The sequence below is a fragment of the Natrix helvetica genome, assembly GCF_964273705.1.
Source record: "Natrix helvetica genome assembly, chromosome: 4".
NCBI lineage: Eukaryota > Metazoa > Chordata > Lepidosauria > Squamata > Natricidae > Natrix > Natrix helvetica.
This window is the reverse complement of record NC_138550.1, coordinates 17590997-17618753: the sequence shown is the minus strand read 5'-3', so window position 1 is coordinate 17618753 and position 27757 is coordinate 17590997. Positions and strand designations below refer to the sequence as shown.

At 41.2% G+C, this 27757-nt stretch overlaps 1 protein-coding gene across 14 annotated transcripts in view; it reads right to left on the bottom strand.

Annotated features, from left to right (window-relative positions):
• The window catches only part of GRIA4 (glutamate ionotropic receptor AMPA type subunit 4), a 313150-nt gene that overhangs the window by 160141 nt on the left and 125252 nt on the right, over window positions 1-27757 (bottom strand). For 13 of the 14 annotated variants that reach the window (XR_014175400.1, XR_014175401.1, XR_014175402.1 and 10 more), the window contains exon 3: window positions 25277-25516. The exons of the other annotated variant lie outside the window; for it this stretch is intronic. Coding sequence is in view for 10 of the 13 variants with exons in the window: in XM_081953271.1 (XP_081809397.1) it covers window positions 25277-25516 (240 nt within the window). In the remaining 3 variants the exon portion in view is untranslated. The remainder of the gene's footprint in view (window positions 1-25276; window positions 25517-27757) is intronic. 14 annotated transcript variants of the gene reach the window in all.

The window sequence follows — 27757 nt, the reverse complement described above, 5'->3', positions numbered from 1 at the left end:
GCCTCTTCCTCGGAGGGGACGTCTGGCTGGAGCCTTTGATGCTGGGGGCCGTTGCAGATGTGGTGTAGCTAACCTGATAGCTTCGTCTTCCACTAAAAGTCTGCAAACGTGGTTAACTGTGCGTTGAGCAATAGGCACGTAGTTAATCTTTGCAACAGCATCTTTCCATTCATAATTCAATGAGTTAATGATGATGCTAATCATTTGGATATCATCGATTACATGGCCATTTTGTCTCAATTCACTTCTCATTCTTTTCAGTTTGGTCAAATGTCCACCAATTCATTCACCAGGTTTCAACTTCGAACCATGGAACTCGGACATGAGCAAACATGAAGATTCCATTGAAACGGGCCTGTAGCAATCTTCCAAAATAGCCCAAATTTCTTGGGCAGTTGCATCAGGTGGAAAGATACCTTGGATCTCAATTTCCATTGACATGAGCAAAGTCGTGATTGCTCTGTTTTCGAGGTCTCTTATTGCAGGTGTCCAGGGCTGAGGAGGAGGATTAAAAATCATGGAATGTGTGCCTTCTCTTCGAAGCAAGAGCGCAATTTCACTGACCCAGGCTTTATAATTCTCTCCTGACTCCTTTAATTTGGACTCACCAGTCAAGGGGGTGACTGTGAATACCTGCTGAGGAATGTGCATTGGAACAATTTGTTGATCTGGTTGCAAAGCTGGTTGTTGAACCAGGGGATGCTGGGGTTGCATCATTGGCCTTTGCGTGGCAACATCAAATTGGCTTCCTCGAATTCGCCTTTGGCTTTGCCTTTTTCCATCTAGGGAGGATTCAGTACCACCAGGTGGTGTTGAAGATTTAACCTTTGGAGGCAAAGTTTTGGCTTCTAAAGAACTCATATGTAAATCTCTAAAGCTTTGATGAAACTGTATCATCTTTTGCTCTAATAATTTTTCTCCGCCAGCAGATGGCAGTGCAGCTTCACTTCTTGGCTGCAGCCCTCTATACATGGCCGGAAGTTCAATGGGCTCAAAGGGACCACGTGACCTCGGTGACGTGTACATGTCTCTTTGTTCTAATTGACCAATGAACTCTGTGGGGTGTGTCTTAGGCTGTTGTTTTGAAGAAAAGATGGCGTCCTCAGACATTTTGGGAGTGGGGGAGCTCCTCCTACTTTTCTTCATCTCCTCAAAGCACTCTCTCGCGTCCCTAGCATATTTTTCAAAAAGCTTTAATCGATATAGATAGCTTTGCATTTCTTCCTCATCATCTGGGAAGATTTCATAAACTTTGCTTTCTGCGTGGGAGGATTTTTTCTCTGCCGGCAGTTGCCGTTTAGACTTTTGCCATTCATTAATTGTATCTTGATAATGAGGGAGATTTACTGACCTCAGTCCGTAGATCTTGCCTTCTGTAGCTCCTTCCCCCACATCTGGCTCGGCACCTGAAGAATCTTGCTCCTGGAATATGTTTGAAGGTTCTTGTTTCTCTGTGTCTGAGGAAATAGATTCTTTCAAGCGCTTTCCATGTCCGCGTTTTTTTCTTTTCTTTCTCTTCTTCGACATGGCTAATTAGCCTTAGTCGGTTATCTTTAGATAGCACGAAGGGAAAATACAGCCATAAATTGTAGCCATCTCAGCTGGTATCATCAAACCATCCTCTGCTACCAAGTTGTCAGGGGAAAAACACCCTGTAGAAAATGAGGTCTATGGACCGAGGCTGATTCCCTTCCACATATCTCTTTAAATATTAAGAAAATAAAATAAAAGCCTTTGACAAGTATATTCTAATTAATAAACAAACTTTAATAAAAGTAAATAAAAGTAAAATAAACTAATTGTTACATTTTGATAATAAAAAGCTCCGGTTGCCAAGTTGGCAGCCGAACAAAGAAGAAGGAATTTTTGGAATGTGTAACGCATGCGCAATAAATCACTTTCAGATAAGAACTTTTATGACCTGCGCAATAACTCTTTCTTAGTTTAACTCTTGAATGTCAGTTCATGCCTAGCAAACTTTTTAACATCGTGACATTCTAGTCCAACTCAGGAGACCCTATACCATTTCAGACAAGTGACTGTCCAGTCTCATCTTAAAAATGTCCAGTGATGAAGCACCCACAACTTCTGAAGGCAAGCTCTTCCACTGCTTAATTGTCCTCACTGTTAGGAAGTTTTGCCTTAATTCCAGATGGTTTTTCTCCTTGATTAGTTTCCATCCATTGTTTCTTGCCCTACGTTCTAGTGCTTTAGAAAGTAAGTTATGGCAGCCTCTCAAATATTGCTCTGTCTCCCCTAGTCCTTTTTTTCTCAAGACTAGCCAAACCCAAATCCTGCCACCATTCTTCATATATTTTAGTCTCCAGGCTTTTAATCATCTTACTTGCTTTTCTCTGCACTTTTTCCAAAGTCTCAATATCTTTTTGTAATGTGGCAACAAAAACGGGTTTTTGATTTCTATGCGTCTGTTTTATACAACCAAGGATTGTATTAGATTTTTTTTTTTTGGCTGCTTTACATTTTAGTGTAAAGTGTTGTCTCAAAAATTCCAGTTGTGCCTTTACAATACTACATCGATGCATAAGCAATACAAATATGCTAATATATTTCCAGAACTGACGGAAAGGAATCTCTGAGATATAGTAGAAAATTCAATGATCCAGCTTACAGCTCTTGTAAAAAACAAAACAAAACAAAAGGAACACTCCAACATTATTAGGAAGGGCAATGAAAATAATAGCACTTGCTGCAATAATGCCTTTATTGTATAGAAATTGGTAAGACCAAAATTGAAGTGTTGTGCACAGTTCTGATTATTAAACTTTAGAAAAGATGTTACACAGCAGCAAATAATGTCACCCAAACAATTAGGGGTTATTGGATAAGGCTACAAAACAAAACACAAAAAATGAAGCAACCCCCCCCCCCCACCTCGAAAATCCTTTTGCTGTTGGGCACTTAAGTTTGGAATGAAAAAAGTAAGGCATGACCTGACAGTAGCTAAACTATGTATGGTCTAGATAACATGGAGAAAAGAGAAATGTTATTTCCTTCTAACTACGTTAGACCTCAAAATCATCCTTGAAACTAAATGCAAGGAGATTCAGGAATGGATGGAATGAATGGATGAAAGTTTTTGTGTGTGAATCAGTGGTGGGTTACTAATTTTTTTATTACTGGTTCACTTGCACAGAAGCATCCGGGCGAGTGGGTGGAGCCTCCCACTGCCGCTACTACCAGTTCGCCCGATCCGGGTCAAACCAGGAGCAACCCACCTCTGGTGTGTATGTGTACACATACACACACCACACACAGTTCATGGAGATTCTCAGTCATCCAGGTCATGGTTGTCCCAAAGGAGGCTCTTTTTCAAGAGGCAACTGGATTTCCACAAAGACAATCCTGAGTTGGATGTCTGAGAATCTCCATATGCATTTAGTTATGCCAGGGGTGTCCAAACTTGGGAACTTTAAGACTTATGGACTTCAACTCCCAGAATTCCCCAGCCAGCATGGCTGGCTGGTGAATTCTGGGAGTTGAAGTCCACAAGTCTTAAAGTTCCCAAGTTTGGACACCCCTGAGTTATGCACTTTGAGATGAACACCCTTCAAATGGTAAACGGATTTCCGGAAAAAATTGCAGACTACAGGGACCATTTGCACCTCGGTTTGTGAAGCAGACAGCACAGACTCATCCCCAACAGCCTGCCTCTATGTTCAACAGTGAAGGGACCCAGGCCAGAAAATATCCTGCAGAAAGCACAGCTCCAATTTCTCAATGAAAGTCCATGAAGTCCAGTTGCCTCTTGAAAAAAAAAAAAACACTTCTGGGATATGTTCACAATGAGCATTTGTGTCAATTTTGGGTAATAGTAGCCAATTTTGGGTGGTTTTAAAAAATGAAATGGACATGGAAAGGGTAAGAGAATCAGGTTATCAATTGATGCTGCGTATGGTTTTCTAAAACCATAAGCATCATTGTGGACTGATTGCTGACAAGGGACAATGATTGGATTCAGAAATGTATCTTGTTGGCAACTGCACGACACAAAAATCTGAATTGCGTGGGTCTAGTACAGTTCTTCTTAATGTTCTAAGGGAAATAGTTATGTTCTCAATAAACATAACTTTGATTTTTTTTATTTAGTACCTTACAAAAGTTCTAAAGATTTAGAATATTTATTTATTTATTTATTTATTTATTTATTAAACTTCTAGACCGCCCCCTCTCCCCGAAGGGACTCGGGGCGGTGTACAGGTACGAGTTTAAAAACCATACACTCGACAATATACATAACTAAAATTGAATTAAATATCCCCTGTACAAATTTATAAAAATTAAAAACTTAAACCTTAAAACCAAACCATAAAATTTAAAAATACAAACTGAGGTGGGAAAGCTGGAATTAGGCCAGGCCGGCTAGGTGAAACAGGTGGGTTTTGAGTTTCCGGTGGAAGGAGCGGAGGTCCGTAGTCGTTCTAATGTCAGGGGGAAGGTCATTCCAAAGGGTCGGGCCCATCACAGAGAAGGCCCTTCCCCTGGGTGTCGCCCGCTGGCACAGCCTAGTGGACGGCACCCGGAGGAGTCCCTCTCTGTGTGAGCGAATCGGCCGAAGGGATGTATTGAAAAGAATGATTGAAAAAGTGACATTGAAAATTGTATAAATGTACAATTGCCTACCAAATTAGCACACTTTTGACTTCAATTTAGGTATCCCTACAGACAAATTGAATATTACTGGAAGTTGTAGCAAGTTGCAGAAACTTTAATTTATGACAAGTGTAATAAATGACTGATTCAATAAGAACATGCGCCATCGTTCACAGGGCTGGTGTTAGCGATAAACAAAAACAAGCTTGTGGGATTTGGTAGACAGCATGAAAAATGTGACCCAGGGTAGTTGTGGATCTCTGCCAATTCAATATAAATTTTCTGTCATCCCAACCTGAATATACGCATTGACTGATGACCAATTTATGTTCTAAAATGTAGTAACTTAACAAGCAAAAAACTCCACACTTTTTTCTGACTTATACCTTTCTTATAATTAAATACCTCTGAACCTATTAGCTTAAAAATAACAGAATGCATTGCTTTTTAATGAATGATTACTGAATGGAAAAAGAACATCCAACAAATTAATGCAAATCCAGCATGCTGTAGCTTATCATAAAGGAAGTACAACAACAACAACAACAACAACAACAACAACAAAGCTAACAAACTAATCCTAAAGAATTCAAAGAAAAGACGAACCAACCTGCTCATGGCTTGGAAAGCATTTGATTCAGTTCCCACAGCTGGATCAAGAAATGCCTGAAAATCTTTGGAATCAGCAGCAACATCCCAAAATTCATGGAAACTTTAATGAACCTCTGGAAAACGAAGCTCATGGCTAATAGAGAAGAACTGGGTGAAGTTGAAATTAAACGAGGCATTTTCCAGGGTGATTCCCTTTAACCCCTCAATGTTACCACTGACAATCATTCTGAATGATTTATCTAGACCCGCGCCAGTCCAGCTTCCGGCCCGGTCACAGCATGGAGACGGCCTTGGTCGCGTTGGTGGATGATCTCTGGAGGGCCAGAGATAGGGGTTGTTCCTCTATCCTGGTCCTATTAGATCTATCAGCGGCCTTCGATACCATCGACCATGGTATCCTATTGCGCCGGCTGGAGGGGATGGGAGTAGGGGGCAGCATTTTGCGGTGGTTCTGCTCCTACCTCTCCGACCGGATGCAATGTGTGTTGGCAGGGGAGCAGAGGTCGACCCTGAGGCCACTCACTTGTGGGGTGCCGCAGGGGTCGGTCCTCTCGCCCCTCCTGTTCAACACATACATGAAGCCGCTGGGTGAGATCATCCGTGGTTTTGGGGTTGGATACCATCTGTACGCTGATGACACACAGCTGTACATTTCCACCCCAAACCACCCCAACGAGGCCGTCGAAATGATGTCCCGGTGTTTGGAAGCCGTTCGGGTCTGGATGGGGGACAACAGACTCAGACTCAACCCCTCCAAGACTGAGTGGCTGTGGCTACCGGCGCCCCGGTTCAACCAGTGGATTCCATCGCTGGCCATAGGGGGCGAACAACTGCCCCCCGTGGAACGGGCGCGCAATTTGGGCGTCCTCCTTGATGCCCAGCTGTCGATGGACGACCATGTGGCAGCCGTGGCAAGGGGGGCATTCCACCAGGTTCGCCTGGTGCGCCAATTGCGCCCCCTATTGGATCGGGACGCCTTACGCACGGTCACTCATGCGCTGGTGACGTCTTGCCTGGACTACTGCAATGCTCTCTACATGGGGCTCCCCTTGAGATGCACCCGAAGACTACAGCTAGTTCAGAATGCGGCCGTGCGGACCATCATGGGAGGGACAAGATACTCCCATATAACACCACTCCTGCGCAAGCTGCACTGGCTGCCTGTGGTTTTTCGGGTGCGTTTCAAGGTGTTGGTTACTATCTTCAAAGCGCTCCATGGCACGGGACCTAGTTACCTGCGGGATCGCATCTCACCTCATACATCCCTGCGACCAATCCGCTCTCACAGGGAGGGACTCCTCCGGGTGCCGTCCACTAAGCAGTGTCAACGGGCGGCACCCAGGAGCAGAGCCTTCTCTGTGATGGGCCCAGCCCTCTGGAATGACCTCCCCCCCGATATTAGAACTACCACCGACCTCCGCTCCTTCCGACAGAAGCTTAAGACCCACCTGTTCCAATTAGCTGGCTTAACTGATTTATAGTCCCATTTTAACCTCCTGGCAAACATCTTATTGGGTAGTTTTTAAGGGTATTTTAATGTTTATTTGTATTTTATTTTAAATATTGTACAGTCCACATCCTACCTCCTCCATGTACCTATTTGTATATTTAATGTATAGCTATATTTTGTATTCATACTGTTTTAATATGACTGTACACCGTCCCGAGTCCTGTTTAGGAAAGGGTGCGGTTTATAAATTAAAGATTATTATTATTATTATTATTATTATTATTATTATTATTATTATTATTATTATTATTATTATTATTATTATTATTATTATTATTAAGAAGGTGAACTGTGGATACGAACTTGCAAAGAAAGGACTGAAAATTTCACACTTGGTGCACAAGGATGATTTGAAGCTGTTTGGTAAATCAAAAGCTGAACTGAATTTATTAATTGAAAACACAAAAGAATTTAGCCAAGACATTGGTATGCAGTTTGGAATTGACAAATGTGCAACAATGGCAACCAAGGCAGGCAAGGTCCTAGAAGATAATGGAATACAACTTGAGAATGAAGAAATGATAAAGGCAGTAAAACCAGAAGAAGGCTATAAGTACTTGGGGATTTTAGAGGCCTCTGACTTAATGCATAATAAAGTCAAGGAATTAACCTCAGCCAAGGACCTTCGACAAATTCGCAAGATATTAAAGTCCAAACTGAGTGGAGGTAACATCATAAAAGCCATAAATACCTGGGCTATACCTGTAATTCGATACTCTGCAGGAATAATTGACTGGACCCAGATGGAGTTGGACAATTTGGACATAAAAACAAGGAAACTTATGACAATGAATCATGCTTTGCACCCTAAAAGTGATGATGTTGACCGATTGTATCTACCAAGAGCAAAGGGTGGTCGAGGACTCCGACAAGTAAAGCAGACTGTGGAAGAAGAAAAACACAGCTTGAATGATTACATCCAGAAAAGTGAAGAACCAATGATTAAGGAAGTAAATAAAGGAGGCCTTTTGAGGACAACTAAGTTAAAAGCTGAATATAAGAAAGAAGTAATTGAGAAGCGAACTGAAAATTGGAAAAGCAAAGCTATGCATGGCCAATACTTGAAAAGTATTGAAGGCAAAGATGACCAAAAATGAACTTGGAACTGGTTAAGATCAGGAGTACTGAAAAAAGAAACAGAAGGCTTTATTTTGGCAGCTGAAGAACAAGCCTTAGCCACAAACTGCATGAAGGCAAAAATTCAACATGTTACCACCAACAGCAAATCTCGCCTCTGTAATGAGAAAGATGAGACAGTTGATCACTTGATCAGCGGGTGCAGCAAAATTTCACAAATTGACTACCTACAATGCCATGACCGTGTTGCTAAGATTATTCACTGGAAATTGTGCCAAAAGTTTGGATTTGAGTACAGCAAAAACCACTGGGACTATCAGGTTGAGAAGGTTTTAGAGAATGAGAAAGGCAAGATCTTATGGGACATCAGAATCAGACTGACAGGCCTACAACACACCTGACATAACAATAATTGAAAAGAAAAAAAGTATGGTTCATTGACATTTCAATACCTGTTGATGCACGAATTGAAGATAAACAGCAAAAAAAAAATCACAAAATACCGGGACTTGCAAATTAAGGTTGAGCGACTGTGGAAAAAGAAATCATGTGTTGTCCCAATTGTAATTGGAGCCCTTGGAGCAATACCTAAAGGGCTACCTCGCTATTTGAAAATTCTAAATTTACTTGACTTGAACATTCTGACTCTATAAAAAACCACCCTACTTGGAACAGCTTATATCCTCCGACGTTACCTTAATGTTCCTAGGTCCTTGGTTAGGACTCGAGCTGTTGAGCTACCAACCAGCCCCAAAGGCTGTGATTCTCACCAAAGATTAACCAAATAATAATAATAATAATAATAATAATAATAATAATAATAATAATAATAATAATAATAATAATAATAATAATAATAATAATAATTGGCACACTGGGTGCTATTCCAAAAGCACTGGAATTACATTTAAAACAGTTAAAACTTGACAAAATCACCATCAGTCAAATGCAAAAAGCTGCACTGCTTGGATCTGCACGTATATTACGAAAATATGTTACGACGTCCTAGGCCCCTGGGTGGGGCCCGACTAGTAATCAATGCCAAATCCGGCGAATCAACTGGCCGCTGTGATACAATTGTATAATAATAATAATAATAATAATAATAATAATAATAATAATAATAATAATAATAATAATAATAATAATAATAACAATAACAATAATAATAATAATAATACAATAGGATGCTAGTATCTTCTCTTCTGTTATTTGTTTCTAACATTTCTGCATTGCCCAACTAATTCCTATATTTATATTTAGAATGAACAAAATGTATAACATCTAAATGAGAAAGAAAGAAAAATCCCTCCGGTGACTAAGGCTCAGAGATAGCATTCATTTATTCATTATTGAAATTAACCTGTTTTCTAGCAAAAGATTTGAGTTGGATAAAATAAATTAAACAGTAAAATACTTGAGAAAAAAAAATGCTAAGCCCCCAAAGGTTGAATGAATAGCTAGATGCATATTTATTTGACAATTAATTTGACAGTTTAGGCTCTAGGTAAAGAGTGGTTATAATTAGGGTCCAATGACTGAGAAGTCTTCCTCTTTCTTCATAATGTGTTGTTCTGAATGACATGCAAAAAAAGTCACCTCAGAGATGATGGTGATATAGCCATCATGATTAAAATTGTGGCTTTATCTCCCGTAAATTGGACAGATTCTCTTTAAAACCATGTAAATCCATGTATTTAAGGGACATTAATTTTCCCTACAATAACTGTTCTGTCCCGTGATTCCAATGAATATGCAGACACAGGCTTGGCTGTCTGCCATGGCTAATTACATAGATAAAGCCACCCCTTGGCTAGGAGCCTAGAACGCTATCTTCTTTAAACTTACGGGATGCTTTCTCAATGGCTAGTAAAATGGACTGTTGTTTCCTGCAAAGATTCCCCTCTCGTCGCTCCACCTATAAACTCTTTGGGAGGGGCCACAACCTTAGCCAGCTGTCCCTACTTCCTTCTATGATGTCTTCTCCACAGCTGTTCCTTTCTCCTCTCAGCTCTACGCATACGCACATCAGGGACAACCTCTCTCTGTTCCTCTTCACTGCTTCCTGACTCAGATGCCACCTGGTGGCCAGCAGGCCTCTCTAGTTCCTGCTCTGACTCCAAACACCCTCCAGAGTCTTCCTCATCCTCCAGAGCAGTCCCATAATAGTCTGAGCTGTCAGAGTCCACCAACAGCTCAGCCAGCCGCTGCTGGGCCACAACAAATAACTATACGCTGTATTAAGTTCATGCTACAACTTAATTTTGTTTTATCACTTCACTAACAAGCTCAATTGAACTAATTTGAATTTATTACTACTAATAAATAAGCTAAAAAACAGTGGGCAGGAATAATCTTTTCACAATGCTGAGACTTTAATTTACTCATTGACCACAATTTCAGGAGTTATTTTGGTCATTTGTGGCCAGTTTATAGTCCACTGGTATCTATATACAGTGAGAATAATCACTGTATATAGACTATACTATCTCATTCAGAACTAGAGAATAGTTCTAGATGAGATGAGCAGTTTACAAATCAATTAAATAAATAAAAATATTTATTTATTTTGCTCTGATGTTCACCACTTCTTTCTTACTACCACTGGAACACATTTAGCCAATGTGTAAATATCATTATGAGCTTACTTACCATTCCTTTTTTTTTTTGCTTTTAACAATTGGGATAATTGTAAATCTGGCAACCTCTTTGCTCAACTGTAATTCCAGGTAATTTTAGAAACAAGTTTTAAAAAGTACAGTAAAAAAGGAAACATTCTGCTAAGATCTCACTGCATATACTTGCCCATTGTGAGAATAGTGTTTTCCTACCCACTGTTTCCTATTTTCATGAGCTACATAATCTTAAAACAACCTGTTCTCAGCAGTGCTAAATTGATAAAAGAAGCCTGCTATAGTATTGCCTGAATCATTTTTTTTAAATCCAAATATTCAGTCTCTATCAAATCACTATTCCCTATATATTTATTGATACTATTCAAATGCTAAAATATTTCAGAGTCAGGACTCACCTTGAATAAGACAAGCTTATAAATTATGCTATTGTTTGTATTATTTTTGGTTTTATTATTGTTGGGAATCAGGCTTGTGTTTTTAAGATAGGCTGCAGTATTAAGTATTAAATGAATGAATGAATGAATGAATGAATGAATGAATGAATGAATGAATGAATGAATGAATAGCTTGCTTCTTCAAAAAGCCTGGCTGATAACCTACTTTTTAATACCACTTTCTACAAATTTACATGGAACAAAGATTAAATTATCCAGCCTGTAATTTCCTGGATTCTCTTTTCCCACCACAAAATATTATATTGGTTTAACCCTACTTTTCTGAAATGCATTGTTATTAATAACGTTGCAATATTACATTTGACTATCAGATGAATTCTAGTGGAATGAGGTGATTTGTCAATTTTTAATTTGTCAAGAAGATATACAGCATAACTTTCTGTCTTTTATTATTTGCTCCAGACCTGCTCTTTTCTTTTCTCCTGCATTCTGAAAGCAGGCACTTTCATTTACATTTTTAAATGAGAATCTGCTCTAGTATCTCCACAAATGGCCAGAATCTGAAACCTTTGGTAGTACAGTAATGGTCAAGGTCAAAGGTGGGTTCCTACTGGGTTGGACCGGTTCGGCCAAACTGGTAGTTGTTGGCCAGCCTGGGTCGCCAGAACTGGCAGCGACCCAGGCCTGCCACACCTCCGAAATTGGTCCCCCGGTTGGCGTGGCAATTTTTTTTTTCATTTTTTCATGTTCTGCGCATGCGCAGTCCTATTTATGGGCAATTGTGCATGAATGCAGAGCACACAAAATTGCACACACACCGAACCCACAGTAATGTTGGCAGCAACCCAGCCCTGGTCAAGGTATCAGGGTAGAAACTGGAAGACCAACCTTTGGCACCAGCCAGATGGGCAAGCTTGGGCCAGTCACTCTCCCTCTCAGCCCTAGGAAGAAGAATATCAATCAGAACAGAGCTGGAAAAGACCTTGGAGATCTTCTAGTCCAGGGGTGTCCAAACTTGTGAACTTTAAGACTTGAAGTCTTAAAGTTGAAGTCTTAAGAGTTGAAGTCCACAAGTCTTAAAGTTCCCAAGTTTGGACACCCTTGTTCTAGTCCAACCCCCTGCTCAAGCAGAAGACCCTATACCATTTCAGACAAGTGACCAGTCTCTTATTAAAAACCTCCAGTGATGAAGCACCTAGAACTTCTGATGGGAAGCTGTTCCACTAGTTAATTATCCTCACTGTTAGGAAGTTTCTCCTTAGTTCCCGATAGCTTCTCTCCTTGATTACTTTTCTATTGTTTCTAGCAGTGCCTACAGCTGCTTTGGTAAATAAGTTGATCCCATCTTCTTTGTAGTCAAGAATACTGGAATACTGCTATCATGTCGTCCCCCCACCGGTCCTTCTTTTATCTAGATTAGCCCTACCCAATTTTGCAACTGTTCTTCGTATGCTTTCGTCTCCAGGCATTTAATCATCTTAGTTGCTCTTCTTTGTACCTTTTTCAAACTCTCACCATCTTTTTGTGTAATGTGGTGAGCAAAATTGGATGCAGTATTCTAGCTGAGGCCTTACTAAGGCTTTACAAAGTGGTACTAATACTTCACGTGATTTTGATTCTATGCTTCTGTTTATATAACCAAGGCATCGCCAAGAAAACTGCCAGGAATTGTCCAGACAGTTGCCAAGAATCAACACTGACTGGAAGGTACAAAAAGGGGGAAAAATGATTTAAATGGAAGAGATTGTGGGGGGAAAACCAAGGCTGGTTTCCCTTAAATAGCTTAGGCCTTTCTGTCTGTCCCTTACCCTATTCCTCTAGCAATGTAGGCATTTCTCCTTTTCAAAGTACACATTCAAAAGAAAAGAAAGATACTGTAATCTTTGAATTTTTTGTGAAGTTTATCCTCACTTTAAAATCAAATTATATTTACAAATCTGTAAATGCTTTAACTATACTTTGAAGACTGGTTTCAAGTGCACAGGTACAGTATAGGTCAGTGATGGCGAACCTATGGCACGCGTGCCACAAGTGGCACACGGAGCCATTTGTCTGGGCACCCGAGGCGCTGCCCTGTCAGCTGATCAGCGTGCATGCGCGTGCTAGCCAGCTGAGTTCACCTTTTTAAAAGCTATTTTTCGTCTTCCCCAGGTTCCAGAGGCTTTATAGGAGCCTGGGGAGGGCGAAAAGAGCCTCCCTCCCCCCGGAGCCCCCCCCCGCCCCCTGGAGGCTTCAGGGACCATTCAGAGGCTTCCCTGAAGCCTTCGGAGTGCTTAAGACCACCCTCCGAGCAAACCGGAAGTGCTTGGAGGGTGGTTTTAAGCATTCCGAAGGCTTCAAGGACCATCCGGAGGCTTCCCTGATGCCTTCGGAGCGCTTAAAACGACCCTCCAAGCAACCCGGAAGTCACTTCCAGTTTGCTTGGAGGTTGGTTTTAAGCGCTCCGAAGACTTCAGGGAAGCCTCCAGATGGTCCCTGAAGCCTCCGGTGGGCCTCCGAGGGGGGGCGGGGGGCTCTTTTTGCCCTCCCCAGGCTCCTATAAAGCCTCTGGAGCCTGGGGAGGGCGAAAAAAGCATGTAAAAATGGGGGGGGGTCACGCGTTTTGCACGCATTCGCACTGGGGGGGTCACACGTTGCATTATGGGTGCGGCATGCCCACACACGACCCCCCCCTGCGCTCCCCCCACTTGTGGCACGTGAGCCAAAAAAGGTTCGCCATCACTGGTATAGGTGGTACCTTGCTCAACAGTAGTAATTGTTAAAGGAATCTTGGAGTCCTAGTGGACAACCATTTAAATATGAGCCAGCAGTGTGCAGCAGCTGCCAAAAAAAGCCAACACAGTTCTATACTGCATAAACAGAGGGATAGAATCAAGATCACGTGAAGTGTTAATACCACTTTATAATGCCTTGGTAAGGCCACACTTGGAATACTGCATTCAGTTTTGGTCGCCACGATGTAGAAAAGATGTAGAGACTCTAGAAAGAGTGCAGAGAAGAGCAACAAAGATGATTAGGGGACTGGAGACTAAAACATATGAAGAACAATTGCAGGAACTGGGTATGTCTAGTTTAATAGAAAGAAGGACTAGGGGAGACATGATAGCAGTGTTCCAATATCTCAGGGGTTGCCACAAAGAAGAGGGAGTTAAGCTATTCTCCAAAGCACCTGAGGGTAGAACAAGAAGCAATGGATGACAACTAATCATGGAGAGAAGCAACTTAGAACTGAGGAGAATTTTCCTGACAGTTAGAACAATTAATCAGTGGAACAACTTGCCTCCAGAAGTTGTGAATGCCCCAACACTGGAAGTCTTTAAGAAGATGTTGGATAGCCATTTGTCTGAAATGGTATAGGGTTTCCTGCCTAAGCAGGGGGTTGGACTAGAAGACCTCCAAGGTCCCTTCCAACTCTGCTATTGTATTGTATTGTATAAGTAATGTCTGATGATCAGTGATGAGATAAACTCTCTTCCGTACAAATACTAGTTGAAATATTTAACTCTCCAAATTAAGCCCAGCATATTTTTTCTGTGTAGCTTTAAGCGAGCATGATAAAGAAATAAGCTATTGAGAATTCACTACTAGCTTTGATGGTGCATGATACCGATTCCATATTGTGATGCTTCACAAGCCAATTTCACAGGAGGTAAGTGTGAGTTTTAATATTTGAGTGTTCGAAGTCATAATTTTGTTCACACTCTTGTTCCTACTGTAGTTCCTACTGTAGTGACATGTTTAAGGAATGTCTCATGGTAGCTAAATTTGGCCATGAATCTTATATAATTATTAACAAACCCTAAAAAGGATTGTAGTTGCGACATATCTTGTAACCTTGGGGCATTCATGACTGCTTCTATTTTTCTCTGCATATTTGCGTAGGCTTGGTGATTCAATGGTATGACAACAATGGGTAATACTAGGTTGAAAAAACTCACAGATACTGCACATCCAGAAAAAGCATCTAAAACTTTACAAGAGTCTGCAGAGTGATGAAAGGTGCCCTGCTGAGGGAGACTCCATTTCTTCTTCCACAAAACAAAAGGCAACCTAAAACCACCACAAACAACCCTCGGGAATAACATCAAGCACATTTGCAAAGGCTTCAGCATCTTTTACCATCTTTCACCTCCCTCCCTTTTAAACATATTTGTTCTAACTACAGTGGTTTCCACCAAGGCCCTCTGTTCCAGTAGGAACAGAGGTTTAATCCTATTGGTCGAAGGGTCTGACAGCTCCCTATAAAAGGGCTGCTGCAGACCCAACCTTCGCTGGATTGTTCTCACTTGTACTTAATAAAGAGCTGTTGTTACCGTTAAGCTTGTGTGTGCCTATCCATTACCTAATATAACACTGGCGACGAAGGTGGGATTGGAAGGCAACTAGGTGAACCGAAAAGAGCATAGCAATCCAGCAAGTACATCCAGCCTGGAGCTCAGCGCGGCTTCGAGCGGCCATTTTTGAGCGGCAAACTCAAACGCCCTCTGAACACAAAATGGTCATGCACGCCCCACCGTCTCCATATGACCCAGTCACCAAGCACTGGGACTCGTACATGCTACGATTTGACTGCTTCCTTGAAGCAAATGACCTCATGGGCCTATCTGAAGGCCGCAAGAAGAACATGTTCCTTGGGTACTGTGGCCGGGAAGTGTTCGAAACAGCAAAAGACCTCTCTGAGCCGACACAGCTGCCATCAGTCGCCTGCATCATAATTGCCCCTGGACTGTTCCAAAGCATCATGGAACAGCTTTTGCAGGAGATTCCAGGAGTCGTCCCCTATTTCGGTGACATCTTGGTATCAGCTGCAAATGAGGTGCAACTTTTAAAACATGTACGAACAGTTTTGGCTTGAATTAGAGACAAAGGCCTCCGTCTCAAAAAAGAGAAATGCCAAATTAACGTGCCGAGGGTTGAATTCTTAGGGTACCTAATCGATGGCTCTGGAATTCATCCGACCACACAAAAAATCAAAGCAATTCAGGAAGTCCCCACACCTCGCAATCAAACCGAGCTGCAGGCGTTTCTTGGGCTCCTTAATTTCTACAGCGTCTTTCTTAAACAGAAAGCCACCCTTACACCGTCTCCTGGCTAAGAACGTGAAGTGGTCCTGGGGAAAAGCCGAGGCTGCTGCATTTGCCATGGTAAAATGACTCCTGTCGGCGGATTCCTTCCTGGTACAGTACAGCCAGTCCCTGCCGTTGGTGCTGACCCGTTCGGCTTCCCCGTTCAGTGTCGGGGCCTCCTCAGCCACTGAATGCCCAACGGAACCAAAGCCCCTGTTGCATTTTACTCCAGGACCTTGTCCGCCGCGGAACGGAACTACAGTCAGCTGGACCGTGAGGCTTTGGCTGCAGTGGTCAGAGTAAAGAGGTTCCATGAGTATCTATATGGCCGGGATTTAGAACTGTTACGGACCACAAGCCGTTGTTGGGCTTACTGGCTGGGGAACGACCTACCCCAGTGTCATTATCACCCCGCGTGACCAGAGGGTCCATCTTCCTAGCTGCCTACTCCTATCGTCTCATCCACCGACCAGGCTCCATTTTGGGGCATGCTGACGCTCTCAGCCGCTGCCCGCTGCCTGAACGCTTGCTGACCCTACCCCTGAGATGCCAATCCTCCTCACTGACTGCCTGGAGACTGGGCCTGTCTCATCCAGTGACGTTGCCCGTCACTCTGCAAAGGACTCCACCATCAAGCAAATTTTGAACTGGGTGTGGAGAGAGTGGCCCAAGGGGCCTGTTGGCACTGATTTCAAAATGTATTTTGCCAAACACGATGAGTTATTGGTTGTAAATGGCTGTCTACTGTGGGGGGGACCGGGTTGTTGTTCCACCCAAACTGTGAATTGCAGTATTAGAGGCTTTACACATAGGGCATCCTGGAATTGTCAGGATGAAGTCTTTGGCTAGGAGTTACGTGTGGTGGCCTAACATGGACAGGGAGATCGAAGAATGGTTGGCTACCTGCACACCATGCCAGGAGTGCAGACCAGCTCCCCCAGAGGCACCCTCTAAGGAGTGGGAGCGACCTCAAGCATCATGGTCTAGGGTGCACATTGACTTTGCTGGCCCAGTTCACGACCAGACATTTCTCGTAATTGTGGACGCCTACTCCAAATGGTTAGAGGTAGTCCTGATGACCTTCACTACGGCAGAAGCGGTCATCAAGGTGCTACAGAGACTTTTCTTCATGCATGGCCTGCCCGATGTCTTGATCTCGGACAATGGGCCCCAATTCACGCACGGCCTGCCCGATGTCTTGATCTCGGACAATGGGCCTTGCAATTTGAGACCTTCCTAGCAGCTCAGGGAATCAGGCATGCCCTGATCATTCCATTACATCCGGCCTCCAATGGTCAGGCAGAGAGAATGGTGAGATCTGCAAAAGAGGCCCTCTCTAGGATGGGCCCGGGAGATTGGCAAACACAGGTTGACCACTATTTGCTAATTCAGCACATCACACCCAGTGCCACTACAGGGAGAAACCCCTCCAAGCTTCTCATGGGTCGCCGGTTAAGGTCCCACTTAGACCGGCTACACCCCAATTATTCTGCCTCCTCACCCCCAGACTCCACAAGCAAGATTCGGACATTTAGCGTAGGGGATTCGGTATACGCCCACAACTAAGCCGGGGGAACTCTGTGGATTCCTGCCACAGCGATAGGCCTCACCGGCCCTTGCTCTTACCTCTTAGAGCTCAAGGACAGTAGGAATTGGAGAAGGCATATTGACCAACTCCGTGGCCGCCGCTCCAACTCCACTCTTAGACAACCAGAGGTAACTCCTGCATGAGTTAGCCAAAGCCCTACCCAAAAGGAGCAAACACTCATCCCTTCCACGGCCAGGTCAAGCCCGAGGATACTGGGAAACGTATCTGGTTATGTTGCAGGCCCGCAGTGAGCTCCAAGTGAACCGGCTCTAGAAGCTCCAGCCACGGCCTGTGAAAGGTTCCAGGATCTTCCACCAAGCGGAGCTGCGAAGCAAACAGGTCCGTCCAACCTGTCCAAGGAAACCCCTCCTACTGAACTGCGCAGATCAGGCAGAGCTACCCAAAAGCCCGCCTACCTGTGTGACTACGTAACAAGTAGGATTGTTCCATCCAAGAGGGGAGGGGTGGTAGATATTTGTACTAACTACAGTGGTTTCCACCAAAGTCCTCTGTTCCGGCAGGAACAGAGGTTTAATCCTATTGGTCAAAGGGTCTGACAGCTGCCTATAAAAGGGCTGCTGTCAGACCCAACCTTCGCTGGATTGTTCTCACTTGTTGTACTTAATAAAGAGCTGCTGTTACCGTTAAGCCTGTGTGTGCCTATCCATTACCCAATCTAACACAAAACATTCTGAAGAGTTAGCTATTAGGGCCTACAAGTCTCTCACAGCAATTCTATTGTGCTTGTGTTTTAATACGGAACAGTTAAAAAGTTAAAAAGGCAGAAATTCATTTTGTATTTCTCATATGCAAACATCACAACGGATATCATCAGCTTTCTTCTTTCTGCTTCAAAAAACCAGATCCCCAAACCCACACTGTTTAGATTAGAGAAGGTAATTTCAGCCCACTACCCCTGCCACTCGATATCTTATCAAGATTTTAAGTAGAAGGCTAATATGTCGTGAAAGCAAGCTGTCAAGAAGAAAATGAAATCCTCTGGTATAGCTTTTGGGATCTGAAACACAGAGAGAAGGGAGAGCCCAAGGAGTGACAGGCTTTTGAGGACATGATCTCTGAAGAAATGAATCCTTATTGACTTTTTGCCCTCGTATGATTTTTGGCCTTCCTCAACTCTGGTGAAATATGTGGAGATTAATTGTAGATTAATTTGACCCCCTGTGCATAAAGGAATGTGAGATCATTTCAGGAAAGCTAAACAGCTTTTGTCTTTGAAAGTCTAGGCCTTCTTTTTCTAATCCACTTTTGTTGCGGTTGTTGTTTCAACAAAATGCGTGCCTTGTACCTTACAACAGCTTTGGGCATTTGTCTATAGTGTACAGAGAATGCTTCTCAAAAGACAAGTTAATTTTTTTTTCCTGAACTAAAAACTGAGTTTGGAGCCCAATTGGCACATGCGTTTGTTTTACATTCAATGTTTGCTTGGCATAATTGCCAGTCCCTGGCAGCTACTACTGTGCCTGTCTTTGTCTCCCATGACTGTGGGTTCCAGCACTGAAGCCAACACCTGTGGCTGCATAAAAGGCTAAGTACAGCAGCTGCCGGACTCAGATGTCCACAGAGAAATAAAATTCTAAAGCATACGAGTGTGGATGTGTAGCTGGCTTCCTCCTTTCACGCCTTTCAAAGCTTCCTCGGATGCCTGAAACGCAGGATCCTCATTTATCAACTGTCCGTCAACCAATGTGACTGACCTGAGGTTTAGGAGTGGCCTTGAATACCCTCATTTAACTAGTGCTGCCTTAAGTGATGCCAATCAGATAACTCTGAAGTAGCGGTAACTTCCCGGAAAGGGGTGGCTTTGAGAGATATTCTACTGTGCAGTCCCAAAGGCGCTTTTTTCCAAAAGTCTTTCTTTCTCTTTCTTTCTCTCTCTCTCTCTTTCTTTCTTCTTTCCTTTGAAATCATTTTGCTTTTCATTCAAGAAGCTTCCTCGGTTTTTGATAAGAAGTGAACCATTTTCTTTTTCTTTTTTTTTTCAAAAAGTTTTATTGGTTTTTTAAAACATTTATAAGGAAAAGGGTAAGTGGAATGGTTACAAATTTTGGCAGTTGCAAGTGTGGCAGACGCCCCCTCCCTCCAAACTCATAGGTTACATCTAAATATCAAACATTAATACATAACAATAAAAAATCAGCATATTAATTCTAGAAAAAATAATTTTCAATCAGTTTATATAGTTATGATATATAATCTAGATATAATTTCATTATTATTTTCGGTCTGTTTATAACATTGTGGTTTTCTTATTCATTTTTGTGATCTGAGCTTTCTTGGTGTTGCCCCTTCACCCCCCGCTGGCAGAGCTCCGGCCCCTCCCGTGTCCTGTGTGACCATTGTGGTATCTTCTGTTTTTTCTAGGTTCGCTTTATTTTTTTCCAAAAAGGCCTGTGCCTCTATGGGTGTGTTGATTCTAATTCTTGTCTCCTCCCAGAATATCAGCATACCTTCAGGCATCAACCATCTAAACCACACCCCCTTCTGGTATAGTTTATTCGCCAATTGCGAATAGTTTTTCCTTTTCTCCCTAATTTTTTTGGGAATCTGCTTCAGAATGGTTATCTCCCTGTCATGGTATGTCAGTGTTTGGCCCCTTTGTACACCCAGAATTTCATCTCTTGTGCTTTTCCTAAGGAATTTAATATGAACCTCCCTGGGTACGTTGTGTGTTCTGGCATATGCTGAATTCACTCTATAGACCAGATCTATCTCCCATTCCATCTGCTGTTTATCTCTGTGTATGTATTCAGCTAAAATATTGGTCATAATGTCCCTTATATTTTCCCCATCTGTTTCTATTACATTTTGAAATCTAAGATAAAAGGACATTCTCTCAAACTCTGTTTTCATTTGTTGGATATCAAGTTCTTTGTTTCCCTTCTGTAAAGCCTCTACCCCCCCTCTCGCCTCCGCCACCCCACCCTCCACAAGGTCCAGTCTCTGTGAGTTCTTATAAATTTGAGCTTGATTTTCTTTAATTTCATCTTTCATTTCCCTTAGCTGTTTCTTGATTTCCTCCTGGCCCTGTAAAATTTGTTGAAGCATTTGTTGAAGGTCTATCTCTATAGTCTTAGGTTGCATCAGTTCTGTTATCTTTGACTGTGTGGCTGGACTGGATGTTGCAGATGTTGGAGCAGAAGTGGCAAAGCCAGGTTTTCCAGGAGGTGGTCTTTTTGGAGACATGGTTTAAAAAGCAAAGAGATCAGTCAGTGTAGAAACTGGGCAGCTGGAGAAGTAGAGCAGGCAGGCGAGTCCAGGAGACAGAGGATTCAAACAGGTGGGAGTTTCTTTAGTCACTCTAGCAATAGATGAAAGTTTTTTCTCCAGAGAGTTCAGAAAATCACAATCCACAAGAGATTCCTCTGGGCGACTCGGAGACAAAGACCGGAAGCCTGAATTTTAAAGGTGGAGTCAGGTTTCACAGTTCATAAAGACAACGGAAGTGTGCCATCTTGCCCTGCCAGCTTTGGGCTCAGAGGCATAAAAAAAAAATTAAAAGTTCAAAAAGTTCTCAGATCATCAATAAGTTCTGGGTCTAAGTCCCATGAAAAGCACTTTTGCTGGTGTGAGGCATCGTTAGTTGGCTCTCCCCCTTCCTCCTTCCCTTGGGGGCGAGAGCAGAATTTTAACAAGCCGCTTGTCCAAGGGGGGGTGGTAATCCCCCTCCCCTCTAGCAGCTCCTCAAGGAGTGAATCCGAAAGGTTAACTTTTAAAGTTACTGAAAAGTCTATCCATTCAAAAGTTAGGGGATGAAGAGAGGAAGCATCTCACCGCACCGCCGCTGCTTCCTTCAGTTTTGCATTCTCCGATCGGCATGGGGCGAGACGCAGGCGCGTCCTCCAAAACTGCTCCCCGGTGCCTGGAGCAAAGCGGAAAAGCCCCCACCAGCCGCCGCCGGTGCCAGAGCCTTCCGCAAGCCGCTCCTTCGGCAGGGCGCCTCTTCGGGGCGTCCTGTGCCCCCCCCGAAGACGGGGGAAGCCCACCGAAGAGCTGGAGCGGGCAAAATCCTTGCCCGTCGCCGTAGCCGCCGGAACCGGAAGTCCAGAAGTGAACCATTTTCAAAGGAAACCGTTTTCTTTCTTTCTTTCTTTTTTTCCTTCCTTCCTTTGAAATCATTTTGCTTTTCTTTCAAGAAGCTTCTTCAGTTTTTGAAAAGGAGCAAACCATTTTAAAAGGGAAAAAAAAACCCAAGAAAATCCAGTTGCCTTTTGGAAAAAGCATCTTTGGGTCAACAATGACCTGGATGATTGAGAATCTCCATAGACATTCTAGTATACTGTAAGATGATGGAGCTGAGATTTGCTCTACTCCAGCATCACTAGGGAGGTATATCTGAGATACTGGTCTGGCAGCAATGTTTGTTGTGTATTCCAAGACACTTTCTTATTGAGCTTAAGTTTACAATGAAAAGCACACACCAGTAAGATGTGTGAAAGCTGCTGTTTTATATGAACAAAATGCTGAATGCATATCAGTAAATGCTGATATGCAATTTCCATAAAGCAGCATTGAATACCTATTACCTCTTTCGTGCAGATCGGTATCGTACTCACATTAAAAAGCACAGACAGCAGTGCAGCTCTGAACTGCTTCTGTTTACCTCATATATAATTTGGTGCAATGTACAGAGTAGGAGAAGGAAACTTTTCCCTAAAATCAAATCTTATCAGCTGCAAACCCTACTGATCAGTCAGGAAACGTATCCGTAACAGCAATAATCATATTTTAACTTCAAAATTGTAAAATAGAAGTAGCAATAGTACTTAAGACTTCTATGTACTGCCCCATAGTGTTTTACATACTCTCTGAGTGGTTTACAAATGGCAGTATATTGGCATCATTTTACTGACCTCAGAAGGATGGAAGGCTGAGCCAACTTTGAGCCCTGTTAGGATCGAATTCCAGACTGGCCAGAGTGAGCCTGCAATACAGCCATCCAACCACTGCACCACCAGAGCTTAAATACATCCAATCCAAATAAAGGAAAAAATACTTTACCTTTGCTATATTTCTGATCTTAACATCCGAAATAAATTTAGTAGGATTCGTTACACGTAAAATTCACATGTAACTTTAAAAACAGCTAATATGACTGAATTGCATATCTTTGGTTATAAATACTGTAAACATGGCATGCTTATCTGGGGTGAGAGAGTCTCAGCAACTGACAGGCAATTAAGTAGACCGAAAACTAAGTGCTGAATGCAATGGGGATGGAGAACTTCAAGAATTCTAGAGTTAGTTAAAGTCTAGAAAGGTGAAAAACATTGCAATGTTCTAGTACCAAGAAAATTATAGTGATAACAATGTACAGGTTATCCTTGATTCATGATCGGTTGCAGCCATTTGAAGTTACAAAGGACCTACCTGGGGGTACTTATGACCCAGAATCAAAGTTCTGACGGTCACCCCATGCAGTCACATCACCGCACTTTGGGCACTCAGCAACTGGCCTGCATTTATAGCTGTTTGCAGCATTCTGTGGTCACATGACTATGTTTAACAATGTTATTGCAAAAACCTGGCATTGACTTCCAGTTGTCAGCTAAACCAGTCCATAAGGAACCACTTAACAATCACACAAAAACAGGTTGCAAAACCATCATGAGTTACAACTATGATGGGCAGACTAAACCTATAGTTTAACTTGAGGACTACCCAGGAATTTATTAAATAAGTATTATATACTTATGCACTCAAATTTCAGTTTGAAAATCAAGAAAAAAGCTGACTGTTTGGGTTTAAATGAAATTTAAACACATTTAGTTTACAACTGAGAAAGTGATTTTTGGGTAGTGATTTGTGGGTGCTTTATGGTCTAAGGCACAGGTGTCAAATTCGATCGTGTCATGTGACATATCGTAACGGGCTTTATCTCTGTGGAGCCGGAGTGGCCGTGGCCTGTGCACCCGGCCCATGGGTCACCAGTTTGACACCCCTGGTCTAAGGGTAAGGAGAGCCTACTATAATAATTGCTTCATGAAGTTATAGTTAAGTAGCTAGAGAGGCACATCATTGCAAAGCAGCTGTTTCAAGTTATCTTCAATATTATATACACGACATACTACCTCAGCTTTTTAACACCATGACTAGTACTTATTACTACTAATATATGCTGCAGAGGATTGAGGGATTAATTTGAGCTGTTTTTTGAAAGAGGTTTAGGAAAGTGCTAGTGGAAAATTTTGTTTTGTAACACATTTATATCAGATAAAGATTATTTCATCAAATACATTTGTCATTTTGATCCTTGGCAAAAAGATGGTGATATCAAATGGTTAACCAGTTAATTAGCATTTTCTTTTCCTGCTATAGGCTAGCAGAGCAACCATTCTGGATTTTTTTTCCATATAAATACATAAAAGTTGTATCAATCTCCATCTCAAAAATGTATTCATAATATTCCAGGTTTTTTGTATAGTTTCTTGAGGAATAGTATACAAAACATATTTCAGGCCAGAAAATTCTGAAACTGCCTGTGGTATGCTGTCACAAATTTCAAAATGATGTGCCTATAATTTATCTTTGGAATTTAGAAGAGAAAGGGGGAATTTGTATTTTTTTTTAAGAACACTATCACTGTTTATTTATTTTTCTCTCTTATTTACTATATTCTGCTCATCCAAAACAAATTGCAAAGCAGAAACAAGTGAAACCCTTAACAAAATGCTCCAAAGCTTTTTTTATCCGAGTATTTTAAAAGCACAAAAAGAACAAACAGAACTAGGCACAAATAAAATAGTACAAGGTAAGGCCTATTTTCATATAGAGCTGCACAAAATTACCAATACAATAAATCATACAAGGAAAGATTACAAATTAAATGAAATAATTTTAATAAGAAAGAGAATGTGCACGTGCCTATTTTTGTAGCAATGCAGCAGAAATAAACTCAAATATTTCTGACATATCTCCTATGCTATATATGGTACAATTCAGTTCAGCAACTTTATACCTTTTCGGGGTTGAATTTCCCTGCTTGAAAACAGTCCTAAAATGGTTGAGGAGAATTAATCCTAAATGTCAAACGTTTTCAATGTCCAACCACCAAGAATATAGTAAGATAAGGTGCATAATGGTTTTTTTTAAAAAACAAACAAACATTAAAACACTCCCTTTTATCTCGGAACTCTATTTTTCTAATATTTTTCTGACTTTTCATCATGAAAAAATGTAAACCTTTAAAAAGCTTAAAGCCAATTGACTGAAGCAGTTTACACATTCATGAATAAATAAATAAAGTCCGCCTCAACATGGAAACAAATTAAATCACTTTTAATTTCCAGGACAATTCTAGCACCCAAACAAATTTGCTTCAGGACTGTCATATACTGTATATCCAGAAAAACATAAGTTACCCTTTAGTTGAGGGACAGTTTTAGTAGATGAACAGTGGACAGTGAGATGGGCAGCATATAAATTTAATAAATAATAAATATGAAAGAAACACTCTCTTGTGGTCTCTTCTTTCTAAGGCACATAGTCAAGGACAGGAATTGAGTTCAGAGTACAAGAAGTTGATCAGGTACATGCTACCTACAGTATACACAAGAATTTGAACTACTACTGATCAAATCCAACTGGTGCTAGATAAGGGTCAGTGAAATTCATGTGGGCTGGGCGTGGGTCTCTTGTGGAAGCACAGTGATTCCAAACTAATGACATATTTGATTCCCACACTCTGGCTTAGCCCCTTCATCTCTTACACACATGGCTACATCTCTCTGTGGATGAGTGTTATGAAGGAGAACATTACTTACCCCTATCCGTGTCATAAAGGAAGACAAAGCGATTCCATTTATAATGGCCCAGCAAACTTAGCAACGCTCCTTGTAAGGAAGGCCTCAGTTGCAGCACAAACTGGCTTTCACCCTCTGTGGGGAAACTGGGTGTGATGAGGGAGATGTGCAAGGCGCTGCAGAATGAGGTCAAGGTGTGTACTGATCTTTTATCGTACAGTCCAAAAATAGCAAAAACTCCTCGTGAGTACTGGGAGCAGACTGAAAGGAAACATAAAACACATAATTAAAACAACATAACAACAATATGCAACATCTATGGTTCCAATCTAAACTTTAAAGATATGGGTCCTATCTTGAGGATGATGTCTAGATTTAGATCTAGATCCAGATGATAGGGAAATAATAATAATAATAATAATAATAATAATAATAATAATAATAATAATAATAATAATAATAATAATAATAATAATAATAATTTTATTTGATTAGCCGCAACCCTCTCCCGAAGGACTCGGGGCGGCGTACAATCAAAACAGATAAAATACAGATAAAGACACACATACATACATAAAGAACAAAGACATATACATGTGCATGGAGGAGGTAGACTCATAAGTGAAAGACAATTAAAAAACACAATTTAAAATCCCATTAAATAAAATTACTGAATTAAAAAACCCATCAGGAGCGTTATGAAGTTATGATTGAGCCAAAATGATCCCTTCCTGTGCCTTGATCACATGGCAATATGGAAAGTTGTAGCTTTCTTCATGAAGATATACATTACCAATCAAAATAAATTCTTATTATATACTTTAACTAATTATTTGGTTTGCTTTCTGTGAATAATTACAGAAAGTAGTCTTCGATTCAGGATAAACACTTCAGATGATAGCTGCAGAAAGCTGCAGATAATGCATTTATGTCAAATTAATAGTAAAATTAAATTAGCCGTAAATTAGCTTTTGTGAAGAAATTCTATTTTTTACAATTAACTTGAACATCATAGCACAATTTGCAAATCATCCTGTAATTACCGATGTTCTACAATAAGATTTTAAAATATCTTGACTTGAAATATAGAATATGAAAAGCAGAACTCCAAAGAGTCCAACAATTGAGTAGACCTGATAATATAATTTACAGTTTCTTTATGAAGTTCATGTTCATTCCATTCCCAAGATGACCTGGTAAATTTCATTATAGTATAGTATAGCCTTTATTGTTATTGTACATCATGTATTCAACGAAATTGGTTATTAACAAAACCAGCTCTGATGTTTTAATATTTTTCTTCACATTTCATATATTAAAGTAGCACCATCTGGAAAACATGTTTAACGACTTTTTCACAAATTCAGAAGAAAAGGAATTCTAGCACCTTCTGGAAATTTAAGGTCTATTTTTACTGCACTGCTTGTCTATGAATTTGGATAACTATAATAAAAATGTGCAGCAAACGCAGAAGTAGGTAAAGATAAGTAATAACCATCATAACACAAGTCTTGTTGTTACATTATCTCTGTTGGCACCTAACAGGTCCTGCAAGATTGTTTTAATGACATCACCATTTGTATGTCTAAAATATTCATAGATCCATGGCACCCTATAAAGTAAAATGGTGGATGGCTGAAACTCCATACAGGTAGTCCTCAACTTACGACAGTTCATTTAGTGACAGTCAATGTTACAACAGCTCTGGAAAAAATAACTTATTATCGTTTTTCACCCTTACAACGTTGTAGCATCCCTACGGTCACATGATCAAAAATCAGACCCTTGATAACCGACTCATATTTATGATGACTGCACTGTCCTGTGGTCACGTGATCAGCTTTTGCGACCTTCTGACAAGAAAAGTCAATAGGGAATCCAGATTCACTTAACAGCCATATTACTAACTTAACAAATGCAACGATTTACTTAACTGTGACAAAAAAGTCATAAAATGGGGCAAACTTATTTGACAAAAGTCTCACTTAGCAACTTGTTTCTGGGCTCAATTGTGGGTCGTAACTCAAGGACTACCTGTCTAGTTTTCTTCATCTGCTAGTGCAAAAAACAAACATTTCAAAACAGACATATTTCAAGAAGGGGATAGAAGTAACCAGAAGGTTTGTGCAAGAAGAGAGAATGACCAGAAGATTATTTCTGATTCCTACCCACCCTAAAAAAAAAAACCCAATAGATATTTCCTGCCACCATCTTTTTTTCTTTTCTATAACCAAAGTTAGAGTTATAAAGACAGAAAATATATTCCCTTTTCTACAACATCATCACAATTTAAATAGAATTACACACACACACAATAAACATTCCTACCATTTAGAGATTTTTTTTTTCGTATTTGAACCCCATTATCTTTTTTATTGTGTTTTTATATGCAAATATACAGAACGAAAAGAGAAGGAAAAAAAAACCTAAACACAGTAACAAACAGGGAAAAGGTGAAATAAAAAACAGCACTAACAATTTACACTTAAAAAATAATTCAGC